This window comes from Artemia franciscana, chromosome 19 (genome assembly GCF_032884065.1).
Source record: "Artemia franciscana chromosome 19, ASM3288406v1, whole genome shotgun sequence".
Lineage (NCBI taxonomy): Eukaryota > Metazoa > Arthropoda > Branchiopoda > Anostraca > Artemiidae > Artemia > Artemia franciscana.
In genome coordinates this window covers 13,022,530-13,049,139 of record NC_088881.1, presented here as the reverse complement: position 1 = coordinate 13,049,139, position 26,610 = coordinate 13,022,530, and the positions used below count along the sequence as shown (strand labels likewise).

General features: G+C 35.6%; 1 protein-coding gene across 1 annotated transcript in view; it reads right to left on the bottom strand.

Moving 5' to 3' along the window:
• LOC136039082 (protein jagged-2-like) overlaps nt 1–26,610 on the bottom strand; it is a 153,548-nt gene that overhangs the window by 42,560 nt on the left and 84,378 nt on the right. The window contains exons 5-9 of the mRNA XM_065722566.1: nt 18,238–18,292; nt 16,198–16,452; nt 14,468–14,528; nt 11,284–11,417; nt 1,288–1,551 (exon numbers count right to left, since the gene is read on the bottom strand). Coding sequence (XP_065578638.1) covers nt 1,288–1,551; nt 11,284–11,417; nt 14,468–14,528; nt 16,198–16,452; nt 18,238–18,292 — 769 coding nt within the window. The remainder of the gene's footprint in view (nt 1–1,287; nt 1,552–11,283; nt 11,418–14,467; nt 14,529–16,197; nt 16,453–18,237; nt 18,293–26,610) is intronic.

Here is a 26,610-nt window from a genome sequence, read left to right as displayed (position 1 = left end):
ATAACATCAGGCTCAAGAGCTACTTATCTGCAATTATTAAGGCTGATAAGCTACGTCAATAGCAATGAATAAGCAATAAATAATATTTCAGCAACAAAATCCATTACGGTCGTCATCAAGCAGTAGGTATGCTCAATAGTTTAATTTTGTTTATCCTCACCTCTCGAGCTAAGAAATCACCTGATCGTTTGCTGACGAAATTTTGGGAAAATATTTGACGACTTCTAGACAGGTGGTCAAAATAGGAGTTTTGAACAGGGGGGGGGGGTGAAAAAAGCTGTTCACCACTTTTCTTGCCTCAACTGACGTAAAGATACAGCAAATTTGTAGTAATAGCTATATCTAACTTTATTCTTAAGAGAATAAAGTTAGATATAGAATCAGGGCCATATTCAGGATTTTTGTTTGGGGGGGGGGGTATTTCTTGTGGCAAGAGGGAGGAGTGAAAATTTGTTTTAATACGCATAAAAGATGGTTTTTATTCATTCTATTGTGTTTTTATGAATATGATAAAAATTTCAGGAGGGGGGGTTAAGTCCTATTCGGCCTCGCATAGAATTATTGAAACTTACTTTATAAGTAAGGGCTGGGCAAGAGAAGCTGAACGATCTCGATCGAAGAAAACTTAGGAAAATTAAAATTAACCCTTTTTTGGCTATGAAATTACTAAGGCCTAACTAATTTTGAAAAAGGCAACACAGAACTAATTAATTTTTTTTGAAAGTAGGTCTTACTTCTTAAGCATAAATGAAAAAAAAATAATTGTATTATTCAGTCACCTAAAATATAAATTGGGTTGAATGTTTACACCGGTACGAGAGGTGAAGATTGACGGTTTTGCAATACCCTCTTTACGCTAACCAGACTGGAATTTTCTTTCCTTTTTCTTAAAAGATCCACAAATATCGTTTATTAGAAATTGTAAATTACAAGTTAACAGCTTTTTTGTATATGCATTCTTTTTAAACATTGGCTAAGACTCGAATAGTCCTGAGGTCAACAAATGTGGAAGAGAGCTGTGGATTATTATCATCACTGAGATGTGAATAACGAGGGATCCTTTTCAAGATAGACTCTTGATAATCACACTTATACTTTAGAGTCAATAAATGAAGAAACGTTCTAAGTGCGTTTCTACTGGATAGTTTCTGGAATCCAAAATGTCATTCAGCCGATTTTATGACACTAAAGAAATGTCAGGGTGTTCAAAAACCTAAAAAAAAAGATTGACAATTCTAAAATTATCGCATCCCTAGTAAAATAATAAAAGTAAAATAATATACTCACTTATTTCACAGGTCGGTCCAGTCCACCCAGCAGCACACTCACAGCGATAATCCTCTGGATTGGGCGGTGTCTTATTCTCAGAAAGTGCTTCTTCGAAGCAAAGTCCTCCATGTTTACAAGGTTGAGGTGCACAAGGTCGATCTACTATCTCACAATTGACACCGGAAAAACCTTCATGACATCTACATAAATATTCATCTGGGGCTGGATTTTCACAGGTACCACCGTTTTGGCAGGGCTCATGTGTGCCGCAGTAGTTCAAATCTAAAATTACTGGTTTATTCACTAACAGGAATATAACAGCAGGGCACAGTTGATTTGAAGCAATAATAGAAATAAGTAAAAGCATTTTATGGGAAAGGTGGAATGAGATTGAGTTTTCCACCAAATACCAAGAGTGACCTGAAAAGGAACTATTAAAGCAAGTTTACGTCAGAAATATTGCTTAAATGTCTATATTACGTGCTGGTATTGCATAGGGAGGGGCATTACAGTTCATCAAAGGAATTAAACATTTCATTCAACAGATGAATAGTTGACAGCAGTGTCATGAGAATTGACAGTGAGACAATGGGAATTACAAGCTCCTTTTCATTAGAGTTAGAAGCCCTGTAATCAAAATCCCCTGCAAATCCCTAATCAATTCCACGTGATAATTAAGACACTACTCACACCACAACTGCCATCGCCAATATCACCATCGACGTTATCACCAGAATCAAGATCATTAAAATTACTATTACCGAAACCTCCGTCAACACTGCTACACCTATCACCACTACCACCAACACGAGTCATCATTAATAGTTTTGATAAATGGTGGGTGTATTGGCATGAGGAATAGTTTCTTATCTAATAAGTATTTTTTTTTAAATATTTTTTTTGTCAGGAATTATGAAGAGTCTTGGTGATCACTAATAACTTCAAAATTCAACTTTAGTATATTTATTAGAAATAAAAACGTTTTACGTAAAGAGCATAAAACCTTGAGAAGCGGAAACTATCCATTATCTTGGCAGATAGCTGTTGACAAAGAAAAAGATTTATAGCACATTCAATCTAACTAAAAACCAGAAAGATATAAAACTAAACTAACGAGACATTGCTGCAATACCATTAATTATGTACCTTGGTGACAAAGGAGCTGGTCACAATTTAAAACCATCACTATAGGTGGATATAGTCCAGGGTCCTTGGGGGATTCGCAATTTCTTCAAGGTCTAACGCTTCTAATGCTTAAAAACGACACATTCTCTGAACCAAATATTAGTAATTTCTTAAATTGTTATTTATTCCTCTATTTTTTTCGGATGGGGGGGGGGTGGGGCTTTGAGATAAACAAAGAGGATCTCTTCTACTATTCCTATGCGCAGATACAATTGTTTTTATAAACAAGAGGAAAATATCAAATGTTGACATTATCATCTATACAATGCTGAAGTGAGACCATTACACTTAGAATAATGCCTGTTAATTTATTACCTTTCTCAGAAATTAAATGCACAGAAACCAAGAGGGAAACTTGCTTTTATATATTCAAAAAAAAAGTATCTTTTGTTCTTATCTGATCGAGTTAGTCCACAAAAATTTTGGACTAACTTTGGATAATATCACCATGTCCTTATTTAGAATGAATATTAAAAGTACTTAATATTATTTTATTCAACCAGCTAGCGGTCCAAACCCAGAGCTGTTCCTTGGACTGATGGCACCCGGGGGAAATTAATTACAAAGCCCTCCTCCCGACTCAAATATAAGCAAAAAAGCTGAATCAAATTAGAAAAATTGGATAAAATGGGCAATTCTCCAGCCGCAGTGGCCCCAAGACCAGGGAGGGCAATGTCTAAATCTGCTGTGCAGTCTTATTTTAAATTTGAAAGCTGAAATTCCAACAGAGCATAAATTTCTGAATTCAAAGTTTTTGCCTCATTATCGTAAGTTAGAGCCATATTTTCAAGCATTACTTAAGGAATCCTGTTATTTTTAATGAGTATGCAGACACTGTTCCTGGGAAGCGAGAATGGACATTTACTCCCCCCCTGCCTGTGAAATTGGCAAAAAAAGACTATTTTAGCCTCCTTCAGAAACTCGCCGGTTTGTCAATACAGAACCCGGGATTCAATCCCCGCTACAGCGCTGGATGACTAGTTTGCTACTTGTCCCTGTAAAAAAGACCCAGCAACTGAAACTTCGATTCGACACCCCGTGTGCCATAGATGGCATATGGCCATGTGCCATGTACCATAGATGGCAGAGGGCACTGGAGGATCTTTAGCCTTAGCGAAGGTCCTATCCTTTAATGTTTTTTATTAAATACAATAAAGTGATTAGCGCTTTGTACGAGCATAATATTGCTGCAGCTAAGGTGGGAAATGAGGCTAGTAGCTGGTTTCGCGTTAAATCGGGAGTTAAGCAGGGATACATTCTATCCCTATTTACATGGATCATTTTGATGAACTTCTTCCTAAGGAGTGCAGCATAAACAATGGAAGAACACGGAATCAATTGGGACAGTAAAACAGCCTAAACTTAAATTATGCTAACAATTTAAGGATCCTAGACGATAATGTTAGCAAAATGAATGAGTTTTCCAAGATTTTAAGAGCTCATCGAGCAAAAATATGTTTCAAAATTAATGTAAGAAGACTAAGTCGTTATTACTAGAAATAAGTGCTGGTGAAGAGATGATATTGGTTAAAGAGAAGATTGATCAAGTGAACAGTTCCACTTACACAGGTAATACTATTAACGAAGACGGTGGGTGCACTGAAGACGTTAAAAATAGAATAGCTAATGTCCAGGTTGTTTTCTCATAGTTGAAAAAAATTTGGAAGAATTGGAAATTAAGACTACAAACCAACATTAGAATATTGAAAGTTACAGTGATCAAATACGGTTCTGAAGCATGGGCGCTCCAAAAAGCGGATGAAGATTTGCTAGATGTTTTCCCGAGAAGTCACCTTCGGATTGCTTTGGATACCCGACTGACTGGCCGTATTTCAAACAGTAAGCTGTACGAAAAATTTGGTTCAATCTCGCCTCCTAAGGCTACGATGAAAGAAAGGATGAGATGGCTAGGACATATTCTATGGTTGAAAGATGATAGAGTGCAAAAGAGAGTCCTTGTCGGCCAACCTTTAGGGACAAACGAAAAGCAGATCGTTCCCAAATGGGATGGGGGAACATTTTAAGGAAAGATTTAAGGGAAATGAGAGCTTCTTGGAAGGGTTTAAGTAGATTCGGATAGAGAAGATGTGTGTCCAGTTATGTTGGCCTCAGTTGGCTTGGTGCTGTGGTTAATTTTTAGCTGTAATAATAGTCGTAGCAGTAGTATATAATACGGCTTTCATCCAGGCTGCCAAATTTCTAACGTCTGAGAAATCTGAAGATGCCCTCTTTTGAATCTAAAAATAATGGTGTTCTACTAATTCACCACAGAATATTTCCCCCCTAATCCAGGAAACCCTCCCCCGTAAAACTCTTCTCGTTGAACCTCCTCCAAAGACAATTACCCCCTCCCCGAAGAAAATTATCCCGACTCCGAGAATTCTCCCTAAACATAAAATTGAGCAGAACAGGGAAATTAAGACCAATAAAAGAATGAAGAAAAGAAGGGATTTTCTAATACTCTACCTATATTTCAAAATATAGGTAAAACATATGCTGGAAAATATCCAGTAGTATTTTTTTTCTTTGTATTTGTATTTCTATTCATTTTTTTCCGTGTTTTTGTTTTTGGGGGTTTGAGTAACCATAGCACAATAAGATAAAGGTTAAAGAAGCAGTTTGATTGCTTATTTGAAACAAGGAGTTCTATCTATTTTAAATTGGTTTGTTTCTGATTTGGAGATTGACTCCATGTTTTTTAATTTTTTTAACGCCCCTTAAAGGTATATCAAACGGGAAACCCTTCCGATGTGTGCCTAGCGAACGCGTTCTCGATCACGAGGAGTAAATTGGTCTCATGTACTATTAAATAAATAAAAAACAAGTTTTTTCAACTGAAAGCAAGGAGCAACATTAAAACTAAAAACGAACAGATTTTATTACGTATATGAGAGGGTTCACCCCCTCGTTAATACCTCACTCTTTACGTTAAAGTTCGAATTTTGTTCCAATTCCTTAAGAATGACATCATAAAGGGTTTATTTAGAATAAATAGCTCTTTTGAAAGCACCAAAAAGGCTTTAGCGTAAAGACCGAGATATTGACGAGGGGGCGAGCCCCCTCACATACGTGACAATTTCTGTCGGTTTTAAATTTTAATGTTGCTCCTAAGTTTCAGTTGAAAAAACTTGTTTTTTCTTTAATTACTGATCGTTTTTTAAATAATGCTGGGAAATCGGGCACCCCCTTCATGGAAAATCCCCTTCCCCTGTGAAAAATTCCTCCATGGAAAGATCCTCCCACGTAATCTACTCCTCCCGAACCTCCACCAGAAAAAATGCCCCTGAAAACGTCTGTATACTTCCCAATAACCAATACTATACGTAAATAATGTGTTAAGCTCACAACTTGTAGCCCTTCCCCCAGGGACTATGGGGAATTGAGTCATCCTCAAAGACATAGCTATTTTATTTTTCGACTATGCTGAACAAAATGGCTATCTTAAAATTTTGTGAGGCAACTTTGGAAAAAAAGAGTGTGGGAGGGGGCCTAGTTGCCCTTCAAGTTTTTGTTAACTTAGGAAGGGCACTAGAACTTTAAATTTTCGTTCGAATGAGCCCTTCTACGGTATTCTAGGATCCCTGTGTCAATACGATCACCCCGGGGAAGAAAAAACAACAACAAATAAACACGCATCCGTGATCTTTCTTCGGGCAAAAAATTAAAATTTCACATTTTCGCAAATAGGAACTTGAAATTGTCAATGGGGTGAACTTTCTAAGGGGAGTCATCCACAGGAAGGGATTTTCCAGGGGGTTGTCATTTTTTAGGGGAGGGGGAGGAGAGAGGGTCGGCCTAATACCAACAACAAAAATAATACCGGTCCGCATGTTTTACTAGTAACGTCCAACTAAAGGTGCTCAAAACTCTTATTGCTTTTACGACTTTTTGATTTTTGAAAGCCAAGTTATGTCGAAAAAATCAAAAGTTATTAATTCCATTTAGGTATCACCAAATTACCTGGTTTATAAGGTACTTAGCTCAACGTAATTTTTTTGCTAAATCTTATCTAGAATCTTGACATAATCGTTTTATGACCAAGAATCATCCTTTAATTTCATCACAGTCTCCGAATCACTTCTTCCCAATTGTCACCCTTTACGATCTCTGTCAGCCATGTTTCAATGGACTGTCGGAATTTTCTTTCACATGACAAATGTTGATTTAAGTCTATGCAAATTTGCGGGCCACTGTCAAATTACACTGAAAACAGGTTCTCTCAATTCTGTTAATTATGTCTAACATCGTGGGATAGACAACATACCAAGACATTTTATTACACTTCACTCGATTACTGAGGCGGTTGAAGAATGAACCTAACAAACAAAAGAATAAAAACCCTTCTGGGCCGTGTATACAGGATGAACGGAGCTGCATCCTATTTTTTAAGTCACCACATTAAGTGGTGATCTGGGGTCTTAATTTCCAAGAAGCAGCGACCTTAATTATACGAATGCAGTAGAAACGATCAGAAATCATAAACTACATGCCGACGTTCAACAACGCAGTCTGTTATTTATCCATAATGGAATATGTGAGAATTACAGTTTAAGGGTGGTTAATAAACATGTTACATCACATGAAGCATCAATATATTTCAGTTAAAGAAAAGATACAATTTACATGGCGTGCTGTGATTAGCTAATAAAAATGGTTGAATTTGTAAACATAATTTAAATGTTTTCCAAGTAGTGTCATAGTTGCTGTTTCAAAAGAATGGAAAATTAAAATGACTGTTCGGTCTAAAAATTAACCGTGAAGCTTAATTTAAATTCAGCTTAGGATAGCCAATTTAGAAAGTAAAACTATGATTCATGGTAATGAGAAATGGGTATAAACAGGAAATGCATAAAAACAGAAGAGGAAATATATATAAACAGAAATGAACATAAACTTTGTAAACAGAAGATGCAACTCTAAAAGCTAAATTTTGATAACAATACATGCACCAAATAGATACGTATTTATGATGTTTCATAAGATGTAATTTCATCAAGATAAAAGTTATCAAACACGAGTTAATAGCATAATTTCATATGAAGGGGAATGTTTTTAAAACCTTTTAACTAAAAATTGAATTCACTCCTTACTTTCATTCTTATTTTTATACATTGTAGCAAAAATAAACTTTGAAACCACAAATAATAAACCTAATCCGGTTTATACTACAGATCGAAAATGGTAACGATTGAAAATATAAGAATCTATATATATAAAAATAAGTTGTCTGTGTGTCTGTCGAGTGACGTCACTGTCCGCATATGACGTCTGAATTATTTCATCACATACCGATTCAAAAATGAATGTATTCAAGCCGAAGGAGCTCAGTTATATAACTACCTGTGTTGGCGCAGTGGGTTTGACCTTACCGTGGTAATACGGGACCCAGAGATCGAACCATGCTGCAGGAATGCACTACAGGGCCGACGCAGAGACCTTAGTAGTCAAGAAGCGTCGTTAATCCGGTACAAATACAGTATCTCAGTTGGTAAAGCGTTATATTCAAAGTCCGAGAGGTTCCAGGATCGAACCTTGGCTTTAGCATTAATACAAAAGAAGAAAAAAAACTAAAAAAGATAAAAACTACAATAAAACTAAAAGTAAAATACTAAAATAAACTAAAAAAGCTAAAAAACTAAAAAAGGGTAAAAAACTAAAAACTAAAAAGTAAAAAAACTAAAAAAAAACTAAAAAAAACAGGTAAAAACTACTAAAAAACTAAAAAAGCTAAAAAACTAAAAAACTAAAAAAAGGTAAAAAACTAAAAACTAAAAAAGAAAAAAATTAAAAAAACTAAAAAAAAAGTAAAAACAGCAAAAAAATAAAAAGAAAAAAAACTAAAAAAAAAACTAAAAACTGAAAAAGAAAAAAAACTAAAAAAAGGAAAAAAACTGAAAAATAAAGGAGAAAAGGAAAACTAAAAAAAATAAAACTAAACTAAAAAAGCTAAAAACTACAAAAAAAAACTAAAAAGAAAAAGAAAAAAACTAAAAAGCTAAAAAATAGGTAAAAACCAAAAAAAAAAAACTAAAAAGAAAAAAAAGGAAAAAAACAAAAAATTTATTTCATCATATACCAATTCAAAAACAAATGTAATATACAGACCGGGACACAGGGAATATAAATGACGACCGGGACACTCAAAGAGAAATTATAGACTGGGACACCGGGACACAAATGACGACTGGGACGTGTGTGTCGACTGACGTCATGTTTGTGTGTCGACTGACGTCATATTTGTCGACTATAAATGACGACTGGGACACAGGGACACAACTACAACGGGGACGTCGGGGGGCACAAGGGGATATATAAATGACGATGAGGACACAGGGAATGTTTGATTAGCAATCATCATCAACAAAGCTCAAGGGCAATCATTAGAATAATGAGGTATAGATCTGAATACGGATTGTTTTTCCCATGGACAATTATATGTTGCATGTTCAAGAGTCGGTAAACCTGACAATCTATTTATATGTACAGACAATGGGACAGCGAAGAATGTTGTATATTCGCAAGTTTTACTTAGTTAAAAACATATATATATATATATATATATATATATATATATATATATATATATATATATATATATATATATATATATATATATATATATATATATATATATATATCTATCTATCTGTATTCACAGGTGGGACACAGAGACACACCTACAATGGCACGTGACGACTTATGCACGCGGGGGGGGCCTAGGGGGGCGCAAAGCGCCCCCTCTAACTAGGTGTTGGGGTGGCGCGAAGCGCCACCCCAACAGCTAGTAAAAATATAAAAATGGGAAAATTAAAATACGAAAATGAAAATAGAGCTCTGAGAAAAAACGACCAACGTCATGGGACGCTTCCCGAAAAATGATCAAATTATCTGTAAAACTCAAATAAAAATATTAGTTGTATTTATTTTTCTTCTTTTTAAAATTTTGTTTTATATCGGCCGAATATACCAAAAAACAGTTTTTATAAAAAGGCAAAATATGTATATTGTAAAATGCATAAAGCAAATGCATAATTATTTATGTTTGTAAAAATTGCCAGTGACTTATTCAATATAACCAGCGTCATTTCACTTGCATTATAGCGAAATTGCCATCTATGATCAGCCAATCAAAAATAGCCATAATGTAGATAGCAGTTGTTGCTGCCGATGATTTGCACAAGACAATGCAACTGTACTTAGCATAAGAGGTGTAACATATTCTATATGAACTTCGGTAATGAACGTTCACACTTAGAATTATTTCTGTAATTGAGGTTCTTATCGGTGATAAAATTAAACTAAAGTAGTGGATTGCAGTTATGGTTAACGCTCTTGAAATAAATAGAGAAACAAAATCTTTATAATTGACTTACTCATATAAAACAAGTCTACGTCTCTTGGCAAATATGTCACCGTGACACATTCTAGATTTGTCTATTTTGCTAAAAAAAAACTCATTTAAGTGGTGCACAATTGTTCGGTACTTGTGTCATTCTCTTTCGATAAAGACCCTTTTTGGAAGTTTACAACTAGGCCATGTAAGAAACAAGTCGGTTTGCATGTCAATACATGGTTTGCTCACAGTAGAATACCATTTGTTACTGCAATTCATTTCATTTATTTGTGGGTCAACGAATCGTCGTCTGTTTTTTACTGTTTTAAAAAGTAGAGTTAAGAGAAAGAGTCAAACTTTAGCGTAAAGAGCGGGGCGTTGAGGAGGAAAAGCCCCTTTCATATACGGAGTAATTTCTGTTCGTTTTAAGTTTTAATATCGCTCCTTACTCTCATTTAAAAAAACTTGTTTTTTTTTGTTTGATAAATTAAAAGAATCCAGTTTCACAACATTTGACTGCCACAGAGGGGGAAGCCAAAATGCACCCCCACTTGTTTTTGAATATGTGGGTGCATGCGAGTTTAAATATACATTACAAATAAATAGTGGATAGCAGTTGAGCATCGTATTAAGGCAATAAAATAATTGGGAATATATGCTTCAACATCATATCGGCAGGAGGAGGTCAAATTTCAGCCAAATTTCCCTCCCAAATATGGCAAATTTAATAAAACGCATAGTACTTGTCTGTTATAGCACCTATGTTAAGCTCTGACACATTCATCCACGCACTGTAGAACCGGTTTCTTCGTTGGTTTCTTCCAGCTTAGCTTGAGACAAGACAAAGAGAAGTGACGGAATAGATGGGGAATATATAATTTGGGCTATATATTTGCACATTAGGAAGGGTGGGGATAAGTATAGCGGGTCTACAGGCAAAATCTGTTAGATAGAATTATTCCGCATATTATGAAGTAAGAATTGTTTTCTAACTTCATTAACATTGTTTTCTATTTATTAATTAATTTTCTATTTTCTATTTGTTAATTGTTTTTTAACACTGTCCAAATACTTCACCCACACCTTCCCCCTAATGTTCAAATATATAGCCCAAATTATATATTCCCCATCTATTCTGTCAATTCTATTTGTCTTGTCTCAGGCTAAGCTGCAAGAAACCAACGAAGAAACCGGTTCTACAGTGCGTCAATGGATGAAGAACTTAACATAGACGCTATAATAGACAAGTACCGAACACATTTTTTGGTTAAATAGTGACTAAAATCAGACTTCCAGAACTTATTACCCTTCCCTCTCAAATCAATATCCTGATAAAAAATTTACACAAAGCACATTTATATATTATGTACTATTAAGCATATTAAATCTATGATGTGCTAAAATCCTTCTTCGTTCATTTACTATTTGTACCAATATCAAAAGGCAGCAAAAGATCAAAGTACAAAATAGGTCATAATAATTAATTCAACTTTTACCTTGATCACAAAGAAGGCCACCCCAATTTGTGTGACATATACAATTCCATGCAACCCCATTGCATGAGCCATGCTTGCACCCTGGATACACAATACACTGATCACACAATTCACCTTCCCATCCTGGTCGACAGCTAAAAAACATTAATGTTTATTTAATATTCAGAGGTGGTTTTAGTTAAGAAACTTTGCAATCCTAAATACAAAAGAACTTCGATTAGATTGATCTTTTTAGGCCTAGATGCACGTTTAAATACTCTAAACGTGTTAATATACAATCAAGGATTGATGCTCGTAAACCTCCAAGAGCAGATCTAGAGCAAAATATTGGCGGGGGCGGGCAAATTGACAAGGGCGCCAATGAAAAAATATTGGGGGACCAATTTGACATGGGTGCCAATAACTGACCAAATTGACAAATTTATTTAAAGAAAAAGAGTGAAAACAAGAAATGAGGGTGCCGGGAAAATCTTTAGGGGGGAGAAGGGCACCAGCCCTCCCTCTGGATCCATCGGTGCGGTCCTCAGAATTTACTGACAGATTTAGAAAGTAAGGTACATCCTACTTTAAACGGCCAAGAAATTCGATATTGGCAGGGGCTGGTTAGTAACTCAACAACGTTGGAACATTACATCTGGCTAATTCTAGTTTTAGAAACGAAGTTTATTGTAAATTTAATTTACCGGGTTAAGTTTTATGTATATGGATACAACTCAGGGCTTCCAGTCCAGAGCAGGCCTAAGGTATTTGATAGAAAGCAAGTGATTCCTTATATGCTTGTCCCTTCTGTATAGAGGGTGACGAAGAATCGGACCATTTTCTCCGGGAGCAGCCGGTGCTTTCTGATTTCAGGGGAAAACATCTATGTGGGGTTGCTTTGGAGATTCCTGACATTCTTCAAAGTAGAAACCCGGCAGCATTTACTCGAGTTGGTGTATATATATATATATATATATATATATATATATATATATATATATATATATATATATATATATATATATATATATATATATATATATATATATATATATATATATATATATATATATATATATATATATATATATATATATATATAAGTGCTAGTAAAAAAGGAACAATTTACGCGATTATGTTATTTTTCTCTATATTAGGTATATTTCGCTTTGTATTCTTTTTCCGTGTTCTTTGTAAATTGTATTGTTGGTGATTTCTTTGTTTTGTAGATATATTTGTATATGGTTCCTCGACTTTTGAAATACACGGACCCTTCTATTTATCTGTCTATTCCTTAAAAGAAAGTTAGCATATAAATTAAAATGGGTCAACAAACCTAGGTCATTATCGGTCCTACTATTTGGATTGTTGAAAGTTGGAAAACGGTTAGACATCTACTTTTAGATGATTCTAAACTCAATGCCAATCATCATTTTTTACATAATATCACTTTTCCACAAACTACAAAACTTTGACTTACATTACTCAGAAAAACTTTCATAAATGATGGGTTTTGAATGTAGACTGTCAAACTAAATCCATTTCTGTAAGTCCATCCCTATCTGAATGGTGTTCTGTCCAATTTATATACGAATTAAGATAAAAAGTGAAAAGGGGTGTCTCGAGTGGACTATGTTTCAACTTTATACCATAATGTAACCTTTAAATGAATTAAATACCTCGAACCCCTGCACATTACTTATCTCTCCCTCATTTTCTCATCACATGGTTGTGCATCCAATACAACTGATCCTGCTAGAGCTGCTGAGAGTCCAAACTGGGGACAAATTTGTGTACCCCCTACCTCTTGTGTTTCTTTTTATTATAGTAGCAACGCAGATGAATGTTAAGAGCCATAATATGAGAAACTGACCAAGATGGGTAGACAAAGGCTGTAAAACAATGCAATATATCTGACTGAAGGACTAACTGACATAATACGTACTACGAGCCAAAATTAAGCCATGCTATTCATCTCCAAGGCAGTTTACAGAGATTTCTATATTCATATACGACAAAACCATTTCTGAAAAAAAGTGAAGAATACGGAATTGGACTTTACAGTCCCTACCGGCGGTACTGATCTCCGTTTCTTGGTCCTTCAGTCAGGAAATGCAATGGGGGGTTAGGGGCCAACTATCCTGTGCTTTTGCACACCCTTCCTGTTTAACCTCCCCAGATTTCTCCAGGTTCCCATTTAGAGCTCGGTCGACTCTGGCTGAGCCTAGAGAGTCAGCCACTGACCCGTCCCAAACTAGATAATTGAGTACATTAAGATTCGAAGCCTCGCCCTCTCGGACGAAGAATCCTAAATCCAACGTACCAATCCACTCGGCTAAGGATCGTCAGCTCCACACTTACGATTGAAATTGTATAAGGTTAATAAGACAGCCAAAAAGAATCAGCAAGCGAAGGCTGATTAAAATATGGAAACGAGAGTTAGCCGTTTCCACCCTGATCAGTGAAAGACGTCTCAATTGGCTAACCCGCGTGGTAAGGAGCCCATTTGGAACCCCGACAGGCAGAGCATTATTAGCAGCGCACTTTTTATTTTCATGGGATAGCCAGGTGGCCAGATAAAATCCTGGAATGACGTCGTTAGAAAAGACGTTGAGCCACTCGAGGAATTCCAGAAGTATGCACTAGTGGGACAAGGCGTGATAGAATTTATTCAACCACACGCTCCCCATGACTGCACTTGGTCAAGCAGCTTCTCAATGCCACGTCAGGCTTGGCAGCCTTTGCCTCAACGCCAGTTAGAGGAATCACAATAGCAGATCCGTCTCTACAGTTGGAATTGCAAAGCTTTGGAAGACACAGCTAACATTAAGTGGCACTTAATTATCTTGACTGGAAGATAATATTAACACTAAATTACTATTTTAATAATTATTTAGTACAGGATATCAAGTTAATTTCTAGAAAATAAATAGTCCATTTTAATAACAAAAAACCCTAATCAAAAAGGAATTCAAGTAGTATATGTCCTTGTCGCAGTTTTTTATTTCCTCTTTTTGCTGAACTAGACAATGCTGTTCTAAAGCCGCCAGTTTTAATCTTGACAAAAATTCTTTTGAAGACATTGGCTGACAAAAAAACTAATCTTTTCCGCATGTTATATGACAATCATGTATTGAGATCATTAAACCTGCTGAGGCTTTCATTTTTAAGATTATGACGATTAAATACTTGATTCCTAGCTTACCTGCATTGTCCTTGGGAGTCACACCGGCCGTTCGTTGGATGGCAGCCTTCTTTGCAAATTGCTAGAAAAAGAAGAAAATATTTACTTATGCTTAGCGTATATACATATATATTTAATATTCAAAAAATTAGCGGGAAATCAGTTGCCCTTGTCTGCCTGTAAAAAGAAATTCTAGCTCAGATCGACTGGAGAAACCTCCCCCCCTCTCTTCATCAAAAGAAAATTCAAATGTCATTTGCCAATTAAAACTTTTTTGTTTCATTCGGCCACCAGTCGCCACCATGAAACTTAACACAAATAAATGCTTGGAATTTGTCAACGCAATGGGTACCTAAAACAAAAAGTTACAATCCCCCCTCCCCTTTCCTCTCTCCCTGGAATATTAAAAAAGTTTGAGATTTCGTATCCTCGGTATTCAAAAAGGAATGACAGTTATTTTTCTGACATAATAATGTTCTTAAATTCTTTAAGGCACGTCTCCCCATTCCCGCTGACAATTTTTTAGTGGTGACCATTATCAACACAAACATTTGAGAATTCAGTTTAAAAAAATAAACATTGGCACGTTGAACTTCCGAAAATAAATTTGGTTTTCTAAGCCATGATAGAACAGCAGCTTTGACTACTTTTTGTACTTTTTTTTTCCTGTTTCTTGTAGTCCCTGTGGATCTGTTTTCCTCCTATTGCTACTCCTAGTATTAATGCTTGTTGTGTATGGCGACAGGCGTACCATGACCGACCAAGAGAGGAAGATATGTCATCAGCGTAAGTAGGATAGGTAGACAAGCAGTGTGGAAGGGCTTCAACGGAAATTGAATCTATGGAGATTGTTGACTTTTAAGTGGAGCTGTATTCATATTATTGTCTAAAATAGGCGAAATAGGGGAAATAAGGGAAAAGGGATAAATGTATCCGAACAATTTTTTCCTAGACCAATAGAAAAGGGTATAGCCTCCCAAAACACACCCCCTTTTAAGCGAAGGTTATTTAGTTCCAAAAGGAAAAGAGAGAAAAGATAACTAATGCGCAAAACAATTTCCACTTGACACAATTTGTGACATTTTCATCGTCATCATACCTAACCGCAGCATCCTCTGTCCAGTGGTGCCAATTCACAAAAATGTTAGGGGGAAGGGAATTTATGGTACAATGTATGGGGCGGAGTAATTTTGTTGTTTTTTTCTTCTATTTTCCTGATGACAATGAAAACATCTAAAAAGTTTTTTTCGAAAGCTAGGGGGGAATCTTGTAGGGTGGGGGGACACAAACTCCCCCTTACCTCTGTCACCCTAATTGGTGCCACTGTCTCTATCATGAAGATTATCTTTACTAGAAACTTCGTCTTCGCTGAGGATTTTTCAATGGGGAAAGCCTTTGGGCAGCTAGGAGGGGGGGGGGATGAGAAATCCGCTGTCTTGCTAATAAAGTAGTGTATTTATAAAATAAACAAATTTAAAAAATGACTTTTATTAAAAATTTAATACATATTGATAATAATATAAGAATATAATATATATATATATATATATATATATATATATATATATATATATATATATATATATATATATATATATATATATATATATATATATATATATATATATATATATATATATATATATACATATATATATATATATATATATATATATATATATATATATATATATATATATATATATATATATAAATTCTTACAAGTTCAAATAAATGAAAAGAATTCTTACCAGTATTACAGTTTGGTCCTTCCCATCCTTCCAAGCAGGCTTTTTCACCTTTTTCTGTGCAAATAAAATGGCCAAAAATATCATTTCGAGGCCGACACAAAGTCATACACGTATCATCATAATAGTACTCATCACACTGGACCCGAACTCTGTAGGTAAACGTCGCGACTCTGCCGTTGTGGACTAATGTGTGCCACTCACCACTTGGAAGTAAAAGCCCTGAGTATATTGTCTGTTCAATAAGTCTTGAGACGGCTGTAATTAAAAACCAATCAATAAACCCAGTTTTTGACCGCTATGTCACAGGGCGTCGACTCATTAGTCTTTGCAATTGATTAGTTTGTGTTATACCTTAAACAGAATGATAAGTTGTCCAGTTTTTTTTTTGAATTTTAGTTTATTTTCCAGGAGGATCATTTGAGAGAGCAGGAGGGCGGTGGCCCTATCTGTAATTCTCAAGTGTCACGAAAGCCTAGCAAATTAGAAAACCATGTTTTGGTCCCCTTTGAGAAAAATATGCTTGTTTTTGGTACTTAATTTGTTAATATTGGATTTGAGGGTTCCACTTCGCCTCTCCCTCCCGATCAGTCCCCAAAAAGTTCTTTTGGGTCACAGCATGATTTTCATCAATGCGTAAAAGTTCTTTGCCATGTGGACATTTTTATGCTATCAAACACAAGCTGATTATCAATTCTTCAGATGTATTTTATCTAAAAAACAGGTATTTAATCGCTAACAACCAAAATGTAAGGATTACTTATGGATTTGGAATTCCTGTCTCTTATGCACACTTAATAGAATGGATTTTGGAAATTTTGAGAAGTAGGTGCTACTTAAATACAAAAAAATATTGGAAACTTCGTCCGGGTAGGTATGGGAATATCGTGATGATTTTCTTTTAGTGTCTTTCAGTTTATGTTATGTTGCTGTATTTTTTCGCTTGTTTTGTGTATGTCACAATGGCCCAATTGGGCTTTCGTCTAAATAAATCTATCAATCTATAATCCAGCCGTTGTAACTCAGTAACTCAGTATTTTCGCAGTTCTTTAATAATGTCATATTCTTCAGGTCCGCAAAAGAGCTTGATACCACAGGCACAAAATTTTTGTTTTTCCCGAGACAAACGGGGTTCGTCATATTAACTTAAACCCGATTCTTGGGCACAAAGAGGGAATACTTCTTGATATTGTATAACCCATTGAAGAGCTTTATGTGAGGATTTATCCCTCCCTCCAAAGCAAATTTTGGAAGAGTTTCTAGCCCTTCATTCTCCAGGAAGTTTGCAACTACTCTTGGAATCCCTTTCTTCCAAAGAGTTTTACTTTATACTGAATATTGAAGTAGTACAGTGATGTCCTGTTATAAGAAATGCCAAAACCCAGTAACCATTCAATTGATACGGATTATAAATGCTACTCTTACAGCAATCCAGCATTTGGTCATCCTTGTCTTGCAAGAATTTGGTCTTGCTCTTTTGCTTCTCTTGGTCCTTTAGGACAGGTCACCCGAGATTTCTAGATTTGTTGCTCTGTCTCTGTCTCTCTGTCTCTCTGTCTCTCTGTCTCTCTCTCTCTCTCTCTCTCTCTCTCTCTCTCTCTCTCTCTCTCTCTCTCTCTCTCTCTCTCTCTTACAATATCCACTATATTTTTCCTTCTTCACAAGCATAAATTGCCTGTTTCGGAGGGGTTTAGCAAACTTACCCAGTTGGCCAAAATAGATACCTACACACGTGTTTGATTTGAAGCATTATCTACAATGCGGCTGTAGAATGGCTACTATAGAAGCCACTTGTGAGACAATTTTACAAGAAACCTAAAATTCTTAAGGCGTATAACCCTCATGGAGGGGGGGGAGGAGCTTACAGTTTCATAAATGCTAGAGTTTGAATAGAGTCCCGGTTCTGATTTTTTTTTTGCATAAAATATTGCGACTGAAAGCGAAGCAAAATTCAACAGTACAATAAAGAATACAAAATTATAAAAAGTTAATATCTCAAAGAATCATGATAATTATACATGCAACAATGAAAAAATCACGCACCTGTTGCGGAACTGGTGTCATAATCAAGGGCTTCCAGAATCAGCGTAAAAGATTTCTGAAAAGAAAAATACACTTGTAAAACAACATGACTATATACTTTTTCGTCATTTCAAATACAATAATCTTCCTATATAAAACAAGTGACACAATAGAATTTATTGCTCTAATCAGGAATATTACCGTAAGAGCTACAATTCATATTGTGGATTATATGTGTCGAATATTTTGAGGTTTTTCTAGCAAGATTCACAGCATCGACAAAAGCAATATATTACTAGACTTAGTAGTTATTATATTTCACCACAAGAAAAGCTTCGATTTTTTGTAAATAAATTTAAAGATGGACTTGAAAGAAGTTCATAGGGAATTTTCCCAACGGACTAATGAGACTTACTAAGGGGACTGAGAGGGGGAGTATACAGGAGGGGTTCTTTCAAATCTCCAGTTAAGGGTTTTAGACCATAACTATAACAATGGTACCGTTTTATACTTCCAAGCTTTTCCATCTAAGAAGTGGCACCAAACGTGTCGTTTTAGGTAGAACTGATAAAAAACACGTAGATATGAGCAATAGCTTTCAAATGAGCCAGTAAACATATCTTTTAGAAGTTCCAGATGCCCACTAGCCCCAGCTTTTCCACTTGAGAGATGGACCAATAGTGCCATTTTTAAGGCCATTTGGCACCAGCAAATGGTGAACTTACTGCTGGTCAATGTTTTACACAGCAGCCGTCCGAGGGGTATAGAACTGCTAAATATTCCTGCCTGCTAAACTTCCTCGAAGAGGCAATGGAAACGAACGAGGTTAAAACCCGATAAGGTACATGTCTATTATAGCGATCACCCCAACATTTGGACAGTTCTTCATCTTTTGTAAAACAGGTTTTTGTGTTTGCATTCAGAGATAATTAGCTTAGCCTGAGTGAGATAAACTGCTATGCAAGTATATCTTATATTAAATATTGAATATATAAAGTAGGTTAGGTATTTAGCATAATGCGTTCTAGGCGGCCTGCTTTCCATAATTCTTTGCTGAAGTCTTCGTAATTTTGTTAATATAGTATAATATTTTCATCACATTTTGTTATGTTTCAAATTAGACAAATACCCCTGATAAAATTCTACCATAAAGAACAAGCAATGGAATGGGCAAACGTTCTCATATTTGGAATGAGTTATATTTGACTTAATATCTAACGTAACAATGAAAATTGGGTACTTATGTCTTATCCAGGCCATACTCAAGAAGTCATGTTAGGTTAATCATAAAAAAAAATATACCTAAATATGTTGAAAATTTAATACTTTAGAAACAAAATTATAGAAACTACAACAGAGAATTATGGAAAGTAGCCCAACCCGAACGTATTATGTTATATACCTAACCTACTCTATGCATTAGATATTTAATTAAAATATACGCGCATAGTAGTTTATTTCAATTAGGCTAAACTGAATTTCTGAGAGCACACGTAGGGACACCGGTTTTAAACAGATCAAACAGATCAAACTTCTTTAATGTGGTCGGGATAACACGTAAGTACCGATCATTGTTTTATTTTAATTTAATAGCGTAAAAAAATATGATAAGACGTTTTTTTTATTTTGTTGGCAAAATTCCTCCTCTCTTAATTAATAAAAATTAGCAATGCAAAAACAAAAAGAAAGGAGGCCAGGTCAAGGAGCCCCGATTTTGACAAAACAATGTTTAAGTAAGAATACGAAATAAAGGTTACTGATGTTCAATTGATTCAGGATACCAATTATGGGCGCATCGATTGAAAACCTGGCCTTTTCTCACCACGCAAGAATCTAGTGTTTTGAATGGTATGTGGACAGAAACAATTATGGATTGCTTAAATCCCCACAGTTTCATTTGCCTAACAAGCCGATGCTTAGGAAAGAAAAATAAATTTATAATCACTTTAAGTATGATCTGTAGAGGAAGGTAGGTAGGGGTTCCTAATTTTCCGGTGAGATGATTAATGCAGCACGAGAAACACATTGGAGATGCATAATAAGCTCACGTGCCAGAAATAGCATTGCTTTGAAAGAAAATTCCGCAAATACCATGGACAAAAGGTAAAAGGTCGTATCCAGGGGGTGCTACCGGTTTTGAGCACCCCCCCCCCCAAAAAAAAAAAAATTGTGTCCAGCCTGTAAAAAATTTACAATAATGCATATAAGGAAAATTTTGATACGCTTGGTAAAGATTATTTTCTATAACCCCCCTCCATGAAAAATCCCGGATACGCCCTTGTATGCACATGTTTTTTGAAAATAATACGGCCCCTGGTGAAGTATTTTTTATTTTGGTCTCGTCAAACAGGCATATATACCGAAGTGCTTTGGGGTCAGGGCTGATCTTTGCGCCATAAAAATGGAATTTTTTTATCATTATCCTGCGTTTTATTATATTTTTAACATAATTCAGAACTTTTTTTTTTTAGCTTTTTTGGAAGTTATGCCCCACCCTGAACTGTCAACCGTCCGTGAAAAAATTGCCTACCTGCGTAAATGACTGTTTTCAGGACACTGTTTTTCCAAAAGGAATATAAAATCAGTATGGTTAGTTCTGCTGTAATAGGGATAACCAGAAAGAAAATGATTAGGATGACCCCCCCCCCCCCCCATCATTTGTCTCAGTAAGTATTCATAACAATATATTTAAGATTCCCTTAATTGTGCTAATTACAAGGAGGCATTGTGCGAAATAGAAGTGAAAGTTCTCCAGAGCCCAAGAGCAGCTATTTCCGTCCTTGAGACTAAAAACATAGCTCCCCCTTATGAAAATTAAGTTGGTTAGAGATGAGAGTCTTTGCTGATCTTAATATAGATGCTTGTAAAAAGGGGCTAGGAGCCCTTTCTAGAAAATCGATGTATTTAGCCCTAGAATTTCACTTTAAACATTCAAGTTTGCCCATTTTTTCAATGCATCTGACCATCCTCACCAAGTGAAATTAGTCTGATCCCTCATCATCAATATCAAACAGTTCGTGGTAACGAACTGTAGTAGGGAGCGACCCGGCTCAATAGTAACCAAAACTCTAAAAAATTGAATTTTGTTATCAATAGCTACATCAAAAGAATCGCATTTTAATGCTGATTTTAAATATATGTGTTTCATCAAGTTTAGTCTTACCCATCAACAGTTACGAGCCTGGGAAAATTTGCCTTATTTAAGAAAATAGGGGGAAACACCCTCTAAAAGTCGTAGAATCTTAACGAAAATGACACCATCAGATTCAGCGTATCAGAGAACCCTGCTGTAGAAGTTTCAAGCTCCTATCTATAAAAATGTGGAATTTTGTATTTTTTACCAGAAGACAAATCACGGGTGCTTCTTTATTTGTTTATTTGTTTTTTTCTTTTTCTTTTTCCCAGGGGTCATCGTATCGACCAAGTGGTCCTAGAATGTCGCAAGAGGGCTCATTCTAACAGAAATGAAAAGTTCTAGTGCCCTTTTTAAGTGACCAAAAAGATTGGAGGGCATCTAGGCACCCTCCCACGCTCATTTTTTCCCCAAAGTCAACGAATCAAAATTTTGATCCGCATAGTCGAAAACCATGTCTTTGGGGATGACTTACTCCCCCACAATCCCTGGGGGAGGGGCTGCAAGTTACAAACTTTGACCAGTGTTTACATATAGTAATGGTTATTGGGAAGTGTACGGACGTTTTCAGGGGGATTTTATTTTGTTTGGGGATGGGGCTGAGGGGAGGGGGCTATGTTGGAGGATCTTTCCTTGGAGGAATCTGTCATGGGGGAAGAAAAATCTAATGGAAAGGGCGCAGGATTTTCTAGCATTACTACAAGAAAACAATGAAAAATAAACATGAAAACGTTTTTTCAAATGAAAGGAAGAAGTAGCATTGAAACTTAAAAACGAACAGAGATTATTACGGGTATGAGGGGTTCTAAAAATACTTTAGCATAAAGAGCGAGGTATTTAGGAGGAAATAAATACCTCGCTCTTTATGCTAAAGTATTTTTAGTAATTTCAACTATTTATTCTACGGCCTTTCTGATTCAGGGGTCATTCTTAAAGAATTGGGACAAAACTTACGATTTAGTGTAAAGAGCGAGGTATTAACGAGGGTACAAACCCCCTCGTATACATAATAAAAATATAAGATTATGAAAGTTTGTTACGTAAGTTAATTCTTAAGTTACGTATATTTTTTACTAATAAAAACGTTCGTTAAAAATTAAAAGTTCTAGTTGCCTTTTTAAGTAACCGAAAAATTGGAGGGCAACTAGGCCTCCTTCTCCACCCCTTATTTCTCAAAATCGTCTGATCAAAACTAAGATAAAGCCATTTAGCCAAAAAAAGAATTAATATACAAATTTCATTTTAATAATTTATGTGCGGAGAGCCAAAACCAAACATGCATTAATTCAAAAACGTTCAGAAATTAAATAAAAAAAAAAAAATAATTTTTTTAGCTGAAAGTAAGGAGCGACATTAAAACTTAAAACGAACAGAAATTACTCCGTATATGAAATGGGTTGTCCCCTCCGCAATCCCTCGCTCTTTACGCTAAAGTTTGACTCTTTACTCTTTAGGCCTCCTTCTCCACCCCTTATTTCTCAAAATCGTCTGATCAAAACTAAGAGAAAGCCATTTAGCCAAAAAAAGAATTAATATACAAATTTCATTTTAATAATTTATGTGCGGAGAGCCAAAACCAAACATGCATTAATTCAAAAACGTTCAGAAATTAAATAAAAAAAAATAATAATTTTTTTAGCTGAAAGTAAGGAGCGACATTAAAACTTAAAACGAACAGAAATTACTCCGTATATGAAATGGGTTGTCCCCTCCGCAATCCCTCGCTCTTTACGCTAAAGTTTGACTCTTTACCACAATTCTACTTTTTAAAACAATTAAAAACTTTAGCGTAAAGAGCGAGGGATTGCGGAGGGGACAACCCATTTCATATACGGAGTAATTTCTGTTCGTTTTAAGTTTTAATGTCGCTCCTTACTTTCAGCTAAAAAAATTAGTTTTTTTTTATTTAATCAGACATAGGTGCACCTCTGCTCATGGATTTTATATATACAGAATCCTACATTTGTCTCATTGAATTCTTTGTGCTTAAGAATACAAGTTCATGATGAAAAACCTGGCACTAACACATACACCATTCCAATAAATTTCAATGCTTTGAAAGCAAAGTTTTAATTTTCCTTCTGCATTCTGAGTAAAAATTCTAAAATGTGCTCTATTTAGAAAAAGCCATTAAATTATCCACAGTGGGCGCTTGTTGAATAAACTAATTATCTCTTTTTTAAAATATATTTCATACAGCAATCTTTATATTTTATGGAATCTCAAGCAGTAAAAAGTCTATCTTTATTGTCTCTTATAAAGTTTCATGCAGCAAAGCCTAGGATAATTTTGAGCTTCGTTGGACACCTGTGAACCTTTTATAAATGAAGGAGTTGGGCACTATCTGTCTTAGATATACACATTGTTGTGCTTCGATTACGCATTAACGTCCTTCTCCTGTACTGTACACCAAGCCTTTCTCTTTTGTCCTTAAACTGCATCCAATGCCCCTGGTCACAACAGAGCCAAGATAAGACCCCAAGGGAATTTTTAATTTTTATATTCCTGTGTGAACGTCTGTCCTACCTACTCCATTTTTGATTTGAATACCAACACAGGCAAATGGGGCAGGTCATATTTGATCTAGACACAATGATGATTCTGGCCTCTCTTGCGCCAGGGGCAAAATCTTGATTAGCCCCCCCCCCTCTGTTTTCTAAAAAATTTTAGACTAAATTGGAAACCAAATCCTTTATTAACAGAATTTTGCCAACTATGCCCTCTACTTAGTTTTAATAAAGATAAAATTTCAAAATTACAATGGTTATAACCTTTATATTATTTATTTTAAATTTTTCATCCCTAAATTTCTGCGCCCGGTGCTAATGTCCCCTCTATACCTCCTAAAACCATCTCTACCTAGGCATTGGAAGCGCTGCAAGAAGAAATTTCCCAGGTATCCTGCAATCACATTCTCAGGTTGTATATCATAGCACGCGGTTTCTCGAACCTTTCAAACAGAAGTATGTTTCTGAAACTCCATAAATTTTGGAGCAAGAATGAGAAGATTATATTAAAAGGAAAAATATAAAAATTGCGTGACACATGTGCTTAAGATAGCCCGTGAAGAGTGGTTCATACGCATCCATGATTACGCGGTCCATATTTTGAGGGGATTTCATCTGAGCAGGAAATACAAAAATAATTGTATGGCAATTACTGCATATTAAATTATCAGGAACGTTATTGAATTATCTTTTGAGTATAAAATAGTCATAAGAAAGGAATAAAAATCTTTCGATTAAGTATTAAACTTAAAAAAAATTAAGCTAGTCCTGAAAAAGTCACTTTTGAGGCTCAGATCCTTAAGGTTCTACCCAACCCCTCGTTGGACCGGATTCCCGCGTTCATTTCTCTCACGTACATAAAGTCAACTAGTGTGTAATCCCTAGTCAGTAATGAGAAATAATTAAGAAGTATTCATCCAAGCTCTTGTCCTGTTGAAACACGTTTTGCGATTAAGATCTTCAAAAGCTCTTGGTAGCTTTGAAATGTGAATCTAAGAATAATACCTTTAGTTCATCACATTTTTTTTAAAAAAAAAAGGTTGTACAGCTTGTACTTGGCAAGATTGTTTGATAAAGCTGAAAATGAAACCTAAATTCATTATCTCAAAGAAAAGAAGTTAGAGCGGTGACAAAGACATGTTAAACGGTATAGATAGTTGATGGGCTGGTGAGAGGACCACCCAAAAATTGATAGTTTTCCGGTGCTTAATTGATTTTGAGCGGTAGTTACGACTTCTAGTCAACTATCACCCTGGAAAATCTTATGTCTTTATTCGTGAAGGTTCTGCGGCGATTGAAGACTCTTGACTTTTTAAATGACATTTGTTGGGGAATTCAATCACTTAACGTCTGTATTGGTATCTTTATGTGTGGCATTGCATTTTCAAACGAAATACTGCTAGTAGGTTAAACAGCAGGATTTGCTTATACAAATAAATTCTGAAACTTTGTGAAGCACAGGCCAATTTGTCTCTCCAGAAATAAGGAATACGCCACAGATGCAACAATGTCACGGAAGTACGTCATCGACATAAACCAATGAAATTAAAGTACATTTTTTACCATATAGTTATAGGAATTAATATCTTTCCTCTTTCACTGAGGTACTTACCCGTCCAAATTTAAACAAATTCCAAGAAAAAACATCGGTTTTGATTTAGATTTATAACCATTATTTTATAGTTTGCAATAATCGGGGGAATATGGGAAATTACTATACATCTCCATTTGTCCTTATTCGAGACACCATGGTTGCTACCATTTTCAATGTAACCCCGTGACCTCAAATGTTTATAACTTGTTAATTGCAAGGAATATGTTATGATATTGGACAACTGTTCAGGGGTATAGGCGAGATTTTTGGGGGGGAGGCGGAGAAGGGTAAAAAGACTGCTACGAACACGTAAATTATATGGAAATATAGGCAGCAATGGGAGGATGTGATGTTCTAATACTGTAATATTTTAATCCTAAAAATTAGGTTCTCGGGAGAGGGGATATGTGCCTGAGGATGCATACCCTAAGTAAACACTTGGACCGTGTTACTAGACAGTCTTCAAAACTGTCTAAATCCGACACAGAGGAAACACTCGCTCATTACAAGCAGAGCTGTTCGTAGAGTCGGTGGTGCACGTGTAAGATATAATAGTGAAAACATAAGTGAAAACTGCTTCCAAATCAACATCGAGAATTTACTTCCTCATTCGAATTAAAGATCGCACTTATTCTTTTTGTAAAAGGCAAATTAATATTAGAAACAAAGCTTGAACAATTTACATGAAAATAGGCCGGGACAAGCATGTAAGCTAGGGGTAGGGGAGGCCTTCGGATCCGTCTAATTTGTCGTTTTTTCCCCTACTCCCTTTCCAAACGTGAGCCATCTATACAAGTTCCTCATACACCTTTTTTGAGTTTTTTCCCTCCTCAAAAAAACCGCACTGTAAGAGTTCCAAGTATTCAAATTCAAGAAAAGTAAAAAGTTTATTTTCAAAAATAAATAGGAAAATTATAATCCACATATAAAATTCAAAAACCATAAAGCCAAACTTCTAGAAAAGACTACAGTTCATCTAGACTCTATTTCATAGCGAAAATGACGTGTGTCATTCTTGTTTTCGGTAATCAAAATTTCAATTAGTCAGTCTGTTGTACCATCTGTTCTTAATTTCGGGGGAAGGGGGCTTGGACCCCCCCCCCCAGAAATTTTTTTTGGATCGTAAAAACATAACAAAATGCATATAGACAAGTTTTTGA